Source organism: Schistocerca serialis, chromosome 1 (genome assembly GCF_023864345.2).
Source record: "Schistocerca serialis cubense isolate TAMUIC-IGC-003099 chromosome 1, iqSchSeri2.2, whole genome shotgun sequence".
NCBI lineage: Eukaryota > Metazoa > Arthropoda > Insecta > Orthoptera > Acrididae > Schistocerca > Schistocerca serialis.
This window is the reverse complement of record NC_064638.1, coordinates 666,549,165-666,561,870: the sequence shown is the minus strand read 5'-3', so window position 1 is coordinate 666,561,870 and position 12,706 is coordinate 666,549,165. Positions and strand designations below refer to the sequence as shown.

Here is a 12,706-nt window from a genome sequence, read left to right as displayed (position 1 = left end):
CTTGAATTCATTTTAACTTCAAAGCTGATGAGCTTAATTTCCGCAGACATGGATGCTATTTTAAAGTTAGCCTAATACAGCAGTTTACGATTAATGTCGATGTTATGTCCCGTGTGTTTTGGGAATACTCATTGCGAACTGAGGTTCCTTGTTATCATTTATTTTCAGAACTGAGCGCTGGAGGTACACTGGATACTTCGAGCTGAGGTACATTTCTGTAAGACGGAATCTGATCTGGTCTATCAGCCGGACAGTTACGCAGTTTTGTACTTAGCAGAACCACTGCACCTTTCGCCAAAAGCGTATACCATTCACACTTCACAAAGCATATATTACAGTCGAGGAGACGTCGGGAACATTTGATAAGTTATTATTTGATTGCAAGTGAGTACTGGCAGTGAGTTGTGTTTGGCATCATTAAAACTGTTAGGCACATTGAGCTCAGGGAAGATTTGGTACAGTGGTCGACTTTAGTGTTGCTAACAAGCAAAACTTACTGTTTTTAAATTTCTTCACAGTGACACCTAACGAGGCAAACAGGACAAATTCCATCTCCCGAATTCCCAGAAATCATGCTCAGTGAAAGATGGATAAGATGTCTCAGCTTATCCGTAGATACTCGGTCGTTTCTGAGAAAACGACGCCCAAAGTTTCCGCCGTAGTTTACAAGCCTTCTACAGGCGATAAGTTACACCGTAGCAGTGGCACAGTCGGTAGCGTCGCGCCTGCCCTTTTTTTGTGTCCCTTGTTGGAAACCTGGTTATTGTTTTTATTTTATTTATCTACGCAGTCCGTAGAAGATTACTGCATGAATGTTTCTTATCAAAATAGGGGATACAAGAGCGTTTATTAATTTTAAAACTGCAAATGGATTTCATAATAATATCATACATTTGTTTTATATGTGTGTATGGTATTTTCCGGGGTTACATCTTTTTAAATTTTCTCTTATATTTGATTGTTACGTCAGTTCTTATATTAATTCTTACATTTCATTCTTATGTTTATTCTTCAGAAAGATTGGGTGCATTCTCTTGGATGATACCGCTCGTACGACCATTGGAAACACAGAAATTCTGAAAACCATGAGCATTGCGCAAAGGCAGGTTTGCCACAGTGACGTTTCTTCGTACGAGTCTCACTCGGGAAAGAAACGTCGTTAACGTTGTGGAAGATTTCACGCTTCGGCAATAATTTCGTGGCAAGCCACGTATAACGGATCATAGACGCTTGTAACTGATTGTGAATCAAGGTACACTACATTAATTTTACCGAAAACAATTTGAAATAATGTTCTCATTCATGTACTGTTGTTTACTTGATTCGCCAGCCAGACAATTAGTACACGAACAAGGACAACGTTGTTCAACATACATTGGAAAACATTCGTGTAGTAATCTTCTACGGAGGTGGCTAGATAAATGAAATATATAAATAAAAACAACAACCGGGTTTCGAACACGGGACGCAAAACTTGTGATGCCGCGATGGTAGCCACTGTGCAGCCGCTTTGGTTCAACTCATTACGCGCTGAAGGACACAGAAACTAATCCGAAAACTTTGACCGTCGTTTCCTCAGAAGCGGCTGAGTATGTACGGATAAGCCGAGACATGTTTTCGCTTATTTTTATCCATATTTCGCTGAGCGAAGTTTCTTGGATGTCGGGCGATGCCACTTGCCGTGTTCTACTCGTAAGTCGACACTGGAAAAAAACTTCTTGCTACCTACGGTTCTTTCCCATTTCTCATAAGCAGTGAATTCACAAAAATCGGAACGGGAGAGATGATACCCTTATGAGGTTCACCATCACATATTTAGGAAGACAGTACGAGATGGGATAGAATAAAACTTCATAGTTCCCCATAAAACTCTGCGTCATTTTGTTCTGCTTCACCTCTCCGTGTGTTAAGGCACTGTGCTGCAGGGATTTCAATTTGTACCAGGACTGCCGATACGTACCTGTAAAGAAACGGAAAATATGTTTATCAAAACTAGACATGACTGTCTTAGAAGGAATTCCGCGATCGTTCATTAAATAAAATATGGCGTTTCAGTCTTTGATCGCTATTCTTTATTTTCAATTACCGGTTTCGGGCTAGCTGCCCATCTTCATATCTGTTAGACGGAGTTAAAAATATAATTAATAAGAGAGATACAGTTAGTGATAGAAATATCTTACTTTACAAAAAGAAATTCTGGAACGTATTAAATGCCAACATACCATATACTGCAGTTACAGAGTAACTTGTCTGTACAGAACAATCGGTTCGCTGTCATAAGTAAAGTAAATTTTAATCTGTTAAAACCTTATATCGCAGTTTTTAAGAGTAACCTGATTGGTAACAGTAAAAAGTGCCCTCTACCTATAAGAATTGTGCATCTGTTTTATTTCAGCGTATATATATTAATGGCGAATATTCTTTAGAATAAAAGAATTTTTAAAGTAATAACATATGAATAATCTTTTTTTTCAGTGGACCATGGAACGAAAAAATTTACACTAATTTAAAATTTCTTTATAAAGAAACATAAAATATAATTAAAATGTAGATATTCTTTCGAAAATGTGCGTTTCCTCTTCTTTGTTTTGATTGATGGTGGAGTGGATTTCCCTACGACAGAACGTATACAACGCCACGGCGAGTCCTCTTCCGCCGCGCCCAATTCACCTCGCCGCCAGTACGCTGAGGGCCGTTCCGCTGTAGCTGGTTCTTACTGGGGCGTGCTGTTGCATTCAAGAGTAAGCCTAAAACAGTTCTTTAAAAATCTCATAATAACTCCTATGCATAAAATCGTTTTGCTCATTAAGTAGTAGGCCTGGGGTTTTTCTTTGATGAGCGTATATTACAATCTCTTCGAGCACGTTGAGATAGAGACTTTTTGGAGCTTTATGTAGCACCTCCATTTGTTCATTTATATTACTAATTTCATGTTTACTCTCTTTTACACGTGTTCCAAATGCTGTTCGATTGCTATGACTGCAATGTTCCCTGTATCGAATTTCAAAATTCCGCCCTGTTTGTCCTATATAATAACTGTCACATTCAGCGCATTTGATCTTACAGGGTGTTTCAAAAATGACCGGTATATTTGAAACGGCAATAAAAACTGAACGAGCAGCGATATAAATACACCGTTTGTTGCAATATGCTTGGGACAACAGTACATTTTCAGGCGGACAAACTTTCGAAATTACAGTAGTTACAATTTTCAACAACAGATGGCGCTGCAAGTGATGTGAAAGATATAGAAGGCAACGCAGTCTGTGGGTGCGCCATTCTGTACGTCGTCTTTCTGCTGTAAGCGTGTGCTGTTCACAACGTGCAAGTGTGCTGTAGACAACATGGTTTATTCCTTAGAACAGAGGATTTTTCTGGTGTTGGAATTCCACCGCCTAGAACACAGTGTTGTTGCAACAAGACGAAGTTTTCAACGGAGGTTTAATGTAACCAAAGGACCGAAAAGCGATACAATAAAGGATCTGTTTGAAAAATTTCAACGGACTGGGAACGTGACGGATGAACGTGCTGGAAAAGTAGGGCGACCGCGTACGGCAACCACAGAGGGCAACGCGCAGCTAGTGCAGCAGGTGATCCAACAGCGGCCTCGGGTTTCCGTTCACCGTGTTGCAGCTGCGGTCCAAATGACGCCAACGTCCACTTATCGTCTCATGCGCCAGAGTTTACACCTCTATCCATACAAAATTCAAACGCGGCAACCCCTCAGCGCCGCTACCATTGCTGCACGAGAGACATTCGCTAACGATATAGTGCACAGGATTGATGACGGCGATATGCATGTGGGCAGCATTTGGTTTACTTGGTTGGTTGGTTTAGGGGATTAAAGGGACCAGACTGCCATGGTCATCGGTCCCTTTTGGTTTACTGACGAAGCTTATTTTTACCTGGACGGCTTCGTCAATAAACAGAACTGGCGCATATGGGGAACCGAAAAGCCCCATGTTGCAGTCCCATCGTCCCTGCATCCTCAAAAAGTACTGGTCTGGGCCGCCATTTCTTCCAAAGGAATCATTGGCCCATTTTTCAGATCAGAAACGATTACTGCATCACGCTATCTGGACATTCTTCGTGAATTTGTGGCGGTACAAACTGCCTTAGACGACACTGCGAACACCTCGTGGTTTATGCAAGATGGTGCCCGGCCACGTCGCACGGCCGACGTCTTTAATTTCCTGAATGAATATTTCGATGATCGTGTGATTGCTTTGGGCTATCCGAAACATACAGGAGGCGGCGTGGATTGGCCTCCCTATTCGCCAGACATGAACCCCTGTGACTTCTTTCTGTGTGGACACTTGAAAGACCAGGTGTACCGCCAGAATCCAGAAACAATTGAACAGCTGAAGCAGTACATATCTGCATGTGAAGCCATTCCGCCAGACACGTTGTCAAAGGTTTCGGGTAATTTCATTCAGAGACTACGCCATATTATTGCTACGCATGGTGGATATGTGGAAAATATCGTACTATAGAGTTTCCCAGACCGCAGCGCCATCTGTTGTTGAAAATTGTAACTACTGTAATTTCGAAAGTTTGTCTGCCTGAAAATGTACTGTTGTCCCAAGCATATTGCAACAAACTGTGTATTTCTATCGCTGCTCGTTTAGTTTTTATTGCCGTTTCAAATATACCGGTCATTTTTGAAACACCCTTTATATACTCCTGAATTGTTGTATTTCATTTGTTTTGTCGTTGCTGGTTTATGTCTTAGTCTATGTGCCATTTGCCCCTCATTCTGAAATGCCACTGCGATGTTTTTTGGAAAACATTTAGCAATTCTTCCCGACACACGCCCTTTGTATGTCAGGGTGACAAACTTCTTCTTAACTTTAATTTTCCTAGACCCACGGATTTGTTTTTGATCTTGTTGCGTAACTGTGTTATTTCGAAGAGGTAGTTAAAATCGTATGACTGCCCCTCGTAGCTGGGGGCGTGTGAAGAGCTGTGGCGCTTGTGCGTGCCCGTGAGCCCGCGGCGACGCCAGCTGGGTTCTGCGAGCGGCCGCGGTCGCACCTAATTGTGTCGAGCTGCGGGCGTGAGTGAAGACCCTGGTCGGCTGCCCGCGAAGCCCTGCTGAGGCTCCGGTCTGGGGTCTGGGGTCGCGCGCCCAGCACACAGCCCATCGAGCGGCTGGCCAGCACACACGTGGCCGCCACACACTGCCCACGCACTACGTCCCGCTGAAGGCTCACTCACGCCGGACGTGAGCGGAGCAAAAGGCGGCGTCAAACGGGGCCGCGATCTACATCTACATCTACATCTACATCCATACTCCGCAAGCCACCTGACGGTGTGTGGCGGAGGGTACTTTGAGTACTTCTATCGGTTCTCCCTCCTATTCCAGTCTCGTATTGTTCGTGGAAAGAAGGATTGTCGGTATGCCTCTGTGTGGGCTCTAATCTCTCTGATTATATCCTCATGGTCTCTTCGCGAGATATACGTAGGAGGGAGCAATATACTGCTTGACTCTTCGGTGAAGGTATGTTCTCGAAACTTTGACAAAAGCCCGTACCGAGCTACTGAGCGTCTCTCCTGCAAAGTCTTCCACTGGAGTTTATCTATCATCTCCGTAACGCTTTCGTGATTACTAAATGATCCTGTAACGAAGCGCGCTGCTCTCCGTTGGATCTTCTCTATATCTTCTATCAACTCTATCTGGTACGGATCCCACACTGCTGAGCAGTATTCAAGCAGGGGGCGAACAAGCGTACTGTAACCTACTTCCTTTGTTTTCGGATTGCATTTCCTTAGGATTCTTCCAATGAATCTCAGTCTGGCATCTGGTTTACCGACGATCAACATTATATGATCATTCCATTTTAAATCACTCCTAATGCGTACTCCCAGATAATTTATGGTATTAACTGCTTCCAGTTGCTGACCTGCTATTTTCTAGCTAAATGATAAAGGATCTATCTTTCTGTGTATTCGCAGTACATTACACTTGTCTACATTGAGATTCAATTGCCATTCCCTGCACCATGCGTCAATTCGCTGCAGATCCTCCTGCATTTCAGTACAATTTTCCATTGTTACAACCTCTCAATACACCACAGCATCATCTGCAAAAAGCCTCAGTGAACTTCCGATGTCATCCACAAGGTCATCTATGTATATTGTGAATAGCAACGGTCCTATGACACTCCCCTGCGGCACACCTGAAATCACTCTTACTTCGGGAGACTTCTCTCCATTGAGAATGACATGCTGCGTCCTGTTATCTAGGAACTCCTCAATCCAATCACACAATTGGTCTGATAGTCCATATGCTCTTACTTTGTTCATTAAACGACTGTGGGGAACTGTATCGAACGCCTTGCGGAAGTCAAGAAACACGGCATCTACCTGTGAACCCGTGTCTATGGCCCTCTGAGTCTCGTGGACGAATAGCGCGAGCTGGGTTTCACATGACTGTCTTTTTCGAAACCCATGCTGATTCCTACAGAGTAGATTTCTAGTCTCCAGAAAAGTCATTATACTCGAACACAATACGTGTTCCAAAATTCTACAACTGATCGACGTTAGAGATATAGGTCTATAGTTCTGCACATCTGCTCGACGTCTCTTCTTGAAAACGGGGATGACCTGTGCCCTTTTCCAATCCTTTGGAACGCTACGCTCTTCTAGAGACCTACGGTACACCGCTGCAAGAAGGGGGCAAGTTCCTTCGCGTACTAGAATGCACCTCAGATTTTTATGTTCCTTGTCGTTCCTTAGTTGCTTTTGTGTTGTTATTAATAATATCTCCGTCTGTGCAGCTAAATAAAATGAACTCTCAATTTGCAATTACGGTTCCGCATCAGCTGTAGAATATTTCAGGACAAATGAAAATTGTGCAAGACCAAGACTCGAACCCGGACTTACTTCTCGTCGCGAGCGATCGCCTTGACAACAGTGGCTGCCCGGCACAAGTCTCCATCTGTCCTGGCGTCTGGGCCACTCCCGCAGGCGAGCTCGGACAGCCGACATTGTTAAAGACGACCGCTCGCGACAAGCGTGAAGTCCACGTTCCACTCCTGGTCCAGCAGGAATTTTCATTTATTACGAAATATTCTACAGCTGATGCGGAGCCATAATAAAAAATTGCGAATTAGTTCTAAAATGAATGTTGCTGTTGATCGTCAACTTAGTATCCCAGACACTGAACTATAATTAAATAAAAGACTGTTACATTTAGCCCATACGCGTTTGCCTTCTACTTATCTGCGAAGTATCCTCTGTGGGTTGTAATACACGTTTGTTGCATGTATTCAGCATTCACCAGGCCTTCATCGACAAAATTTCAGACGTGCTAATATGCTCCAAAACAAGAAAAAAATTCTTATAAACATGGAATCTGAAACTTACCCATTGAATGTAAAGAAAGACTGTGCTCGTAAACTTCTACGTTATTTGACATAGAAGGAGCTGAGTAAAACTGAACGTACTCTTACACTTTTCTCTTAACTTATCCTGATCATTTCTAAACTGACACACAATATTTTAGCGCAACGCAGTCTGACTTTTAATAATCCCTACAAAAGAATAGCCCTGACTAACAATAACCTATCCTTCATGAATCACTTACCTCACCAAAATCTTCGTTACTCGAGCTACTGGAATACAGCGAGCGCCAATGCTGCCAGCTAAGTAAAAGATTCTAACTACTGAAGGCTCTAACTACTGATAGGCATATAGTTAGCAAATGAAAGATTTTGATAGAGAACAAACAATGTATTTACCTTAATACTGTTTAATATATATACGACAGATACACGTCCAGATCGTCCGCTCATATCATCTCAAGACTCAGGCATCTCCCTCCCCACATCCACCACTGCTGGCGGCTCACCTCCAACTGCCCAACGCTACGGGTTGTTCACATACAACTGGCCAACACTACACTAGAGACTAATCCAACAATGAGTCCAACCAGCCATACACTGCACGAGGCGCAGTCTGCGATTTTAATACAGAACGCTACGTGGCGTCACTAAAAACCTAAACAGCCTACTCAAAACTCTAAAATTCATACCTTAAGAGGTACGAGCACTTGTTCAACATCGCCAATTGTTGAGTTCTAAAGTACACTACAAAAGCATTTCCTGCGCATCCGAGCGCACACGAGTTGCCGGTACTCTCCCCGCTTATCTGAGTCCAAAGCGCTCCACGAAATTACTATCATTCAGGCCTTTCGACCATTGAGAATGTAGAGTACAATGTAAGTCTCTTCATTGGTCATTTCCAGCTCCCACTTGTATCGTTTGTGTGAGGTGCTGCTTCCTGCGAACACTTTCACAAGTATCGCTGCAGTTGGTGTTGGAAAGCACTAGCCATCATGCCGAAGTCACAGGGCCTTGGACCGGACTCATATGCTAAGAGCACTGTGCACTTAGAGGAAAAGGGAAAGATCGTTAGTTATACAAAATCAACTGCCTGGATCGCACTTCCTTTATCTAGAATATTGCGTAGCATGTTGTACATATACAACGATACACATAACAATATCACAAGAAATTTTAACACTGCACACGTTATAATACAGTAGCATAATTTTGAAATTATTAAGTGAAAAATTTTTCTATGCTGCTTCTAATAATAGCAGTCCGTTCTTAAACATATTTAAATTGACCCTAGTATTATTTTCTCACTGTCCTTACTTGACACAGACAGTCCATTTTTGAAAACCATAGCAAAAACGTACAAAACAATAATCAAGATAATAACCAAATAATTTTGCTGCCTGCAATAGCATTTGGCAGTACATGTTTGCAAATATTTCAACACTGTAGATACATTAGACATTTAACAGCCCACTTTAAATTTTGTGTCGGAAGTGAACTGCCATAAAATCCAAAGTGGGCTGTTAAATATTGTCAATTATGGACTGCCATACCTCAGTAACTGGCAGGCTTCGATATTGAAGTCCTTTTGAGTGTTTCATGTATTTAAATTTTGTGTCGGAAGTGAACTGCCATAAAATCCGAGCACATGAAACACTCAAAAGGACTTCAATATCGAAGGCTGCCTATTACTGAGGTATGGCAGTCCATAATTGACAACATTTTACCACATTCAGACCATTCAGGCATACGTTCTTGCCCCAGATTGGCAAGTATTTTATGTTTCCCACTCTGTATTTAAGGCATTCACACAAGGTTGGTGATATGCAAATGATTAGTTTTTCGGAACATTCACACAAGGTTGGCGCCGGTGGCGACACCTACAACGTGCTGACATGAGGAAAGTTTCCAATCCATTTCTCATACACAAACAGCAGTTGACCGGCGTTGCCTGGTGAAACGCTGTTGTGATGCCTCGTGTAAGGAGGGGAAATGCGTACCATCACGTTTCCGACTTTGATAAAGGTCGGATTGTAGCCTATCGCGATTGCGGTTTATCGTATCGCGACATTGCTGCTCGAGTTGTTCGAGATCCAATGACTGTTAGCAGAAATGGAATCGTTGAGTTCATTAGGGTAATACGGAACGCCGTGCTGGACCCCAACGGCCTCGTTTCACTAGCAGTCGAGATGACAGGCAACTTATCCGCATGGCTGTAACGGATCGTGCAGCCACGTCTCGATCCATGAGTCAACAGATGGGGACGTTTGCAAGACAACAACCATGCTGCTGTTACCCTTGACGCTGCATCACAGACCGGAGCACCTGCGATGGCGTACTCAACGACGAACCTGGGTGCTCGAATGGCAAAACTTCATTTTTTCGGATGGTTCCAGGTTCTGCTTACAGCATCATGACGTTCGCATCCGTGTTTGGCGACATCGCGGTGAACGCACATTAGAAGCGTGTATTCGCCATCGCCATACTGGCGTATCACCCGACGTGATGGGATGGGGTGTCATTGGTTACAGTCTCGGTCACCTCTTGTTCGCATTGACGGCACTGTGAACAGTGGACGTTAGATTTCAGATGTGTTACGACCCGTGGCTCTACCCTTAATTCGATCCCTGTCAAACCCTACATTTCAGCAGAATAATGCACGACCGCATGTTGCAGGTGCTGTACAGGCCTTTGTGGATACAGAAAATGTTCGACTGCTGCCCTGGACAGCACATTCTCCAGATCTCTCTTCAATTGAAAACGTCTGGTCAATGGTGACCGAGCAACTGGCTGGTTACAATACACCAGTCACTACTCTTGATGAACTGCGGTATCGTGTTGAAGCAGCATGGGCAGCTGTACCTGTACACGCCATCCGAGCTCTGTTTGACTCAATGCCCAGACGTATGAAGGCCGTTATTACGGCGAGAGGTGGTTTTTCTGGGTACTGACTTCTCGGGATCTATGCACCCAAATTGCGTGAAAATGTACATGTCAGTTCTAGTATAATGCATTTGTCCAATGAATACCCGTTTATAATCTGCATTTCTTCTTAGTATAGCTATTGTAATGGCCAGTAGTGTATTAATTTCAGAGAAAGAATTAAAAATGTATCAATGTCGCTGACTTCTATAAAGACTTCCTTGTCTTCTATAATGAAGAAAAGCGCATTACCTACAGGTCGGAGGAATCGTCTTTCTCTGCCGTCCGCAGCAGACACAGAAACGAGCAAACATGCGCCGTCCTGGTAGGACGCGTTGCAATACAAGCGCTCAGCCTTTACTGCTACAGATTTATCTTGCCAGTTGTACACCACGCACCCTCTTGAACGAACGCTGCAATGGCTTTGGTTTGTCGGAGCGGCGTGTTGAAGGAGCTAAGCTAGCCGGCAGCGCGGGGATCGCTTGGAAAGGGGGTGGTGAGCCTGTGAAATATCGCCGGCAGTCGGCGTCTCGGGGAGGGTGGAGCTGCTGGGGGAGGTGGGCAGGTGGTAACTCAGGGAGCAGACGCCGTAGGGTCGTTTTATTAGTCGGCTTAGCGGCCGGCGGGAGTAATAGCACAAAGTGCGGCGGCGGCGGCGGGGAGCCAACCGTCTGGAGCGTTTAATTTGGAAACTGCGGAGGTAGACGGACGCGGAATTTAATTAACGGCGCCGCGCCGGCACATGCAGATGCGGGCGTCGGGCGACGGCCGTGCGTGCCACGCAGGCGAGGCTGGCTAGCCGGGCCCAACCGCGGCTGGAGGGGGGCGCGTCCCTGCGGGCGGCGCCACGCACTGACGACGTAATTACGGCTTTATTGTCGTCTCCGCTGTCCTGCCGAGAGGCGGTGTGTCTCTCAGGACGAGTGCCGGCGACTTGCTTCTAACCGCGTCCGGCTATAAAAAATATGTGCACCCTCAGAGCTCAGAGGAAGATTTTGTTCTACGCTACAAATTGGTTTAAGGCCTTCAATGGTCGCACCGCGAACGTGGCACGGTGACTACACGGTGAAAACCGTGCGTCCAGGCACATAGACGTCTCATAAAGGCCTCTTTCCTCTAAACTCACTCACTCACACACACACACACACACACACACACACACACACACACACACATACACAAACAAACAAACAAAATGTCTGCGAATTGCTTCAGCTGAGGGATGAAATCGATCCCATATTAATTTGATTCTGACTTCAACATCTCAAAGTTCTGAAAGAGGGATGAAATGGTTCAAATGGCTCTGAGCACCAAGGGACTTAATATCTGATGTCATCAGTGCCCTAGAACTTAAAACTACTTAAACCTAACTAACCTAAGGACATCACACACATCCATGCCCGAGGCAGGATTCGAACCTGCGACCGTACCAGTCGAACCGTTCCGGACTGAAGCGCCTAGAACCGCAAGGCCACCGCGGCCAGCCAGAAATGAAAGATTTCATTAAAACAACCGGTTTTCGGTTATATAGGTTTTTATCCACTCCCGTTTCACTTGAATGTTAAAACCGCTCAAAATTACGTGTTTCTGAAATAACAGAATTTCGATTTTTTTATTCCTATTATTCCCTCTAGTAAACGTAGAAATCGAACAAATATTGAAAAAATTTGACTCTCTCACTTCCATGGTATAAAGAATAAAAATATTAAATTAAGTAGACAAATAAATGGAAACTTAGTCCGCCCACCATTCACTACATTTATCAAAAAATGATGTGATCAAATTCTACAAAAAGCCACCAGTCCTCTCAAACCGATTCTAACTTTTTGAAAGTCTCGTCAAGCATCGTGTTGTAATCGGGGGTCAAACAGCATTTGGGCATTACGAGCAGTCAATGCTAAGAGGTGAAAACTGAGGTTAAAGAACTCTGTTAATCGCAATCATTTGTCTGTTTTCCAGGGCTATAAGCAGATAGAGGCACATTATGTGTTCACAGCCCGCTGATCAATTACTTTCAACTTTTGTTGTATACTATGACTGAAGCGTGATTAAGCTTTTAATTTATTATTCTTACCATAGCTTCTTCCTCTTCACAGAAATGACAAGCAAATCTCTGATCTTCAAAAGGAAATTAAGTATTGTACTTCATTGTTACGTCACTTTATAAAAATACTTCCAGACTAGGGTTGGTGCCATTCCGCAATAAAACGGTCATCAGGTGACGACAGCGAGAAGCTGCTTTCTTATAGACGAGGTGGCGGGGGGGGGGGGGGGGGGTGGAGTCTTGCACACTACACGTACACGCTCACCTTAAGCCACGACAAAAAATGGTTCAAATGGGTCTGAGCACTATGCGACTTAACTTCTGAGGTCATCAGTCGCCTAGAACTTAGAACTAATTAAACCTAACTAACCTAAGGACATCACACACATCCATGCCC

General features: G+C 44.1%; 1 protein-coding gene across 1 annotated transcript in view; it reads right to left on the bottom strand.

Annotated features, from left to right (window-relative positions):
* The window catches only part of LOC126422203 (sodium/calcium exchanger 1-like), a 332,770-nt gene extending 327,626 nt beyond the window's left edge, over positions 1-5,144 (bottom strand). Inside the window, exon 1 of the mRNA XM_050087242.1 lies at positions 4,983-5,144. Within this exon, the coding sequence (XP_049943199.1) occupies positions 4,983-5,144 (162 nt within the window). The remainder of the gene's footprint in view (positions 1-4,982) is intronic.
* Positions 5,145-12,706: the final 7,562 nt, after the last annotated feature.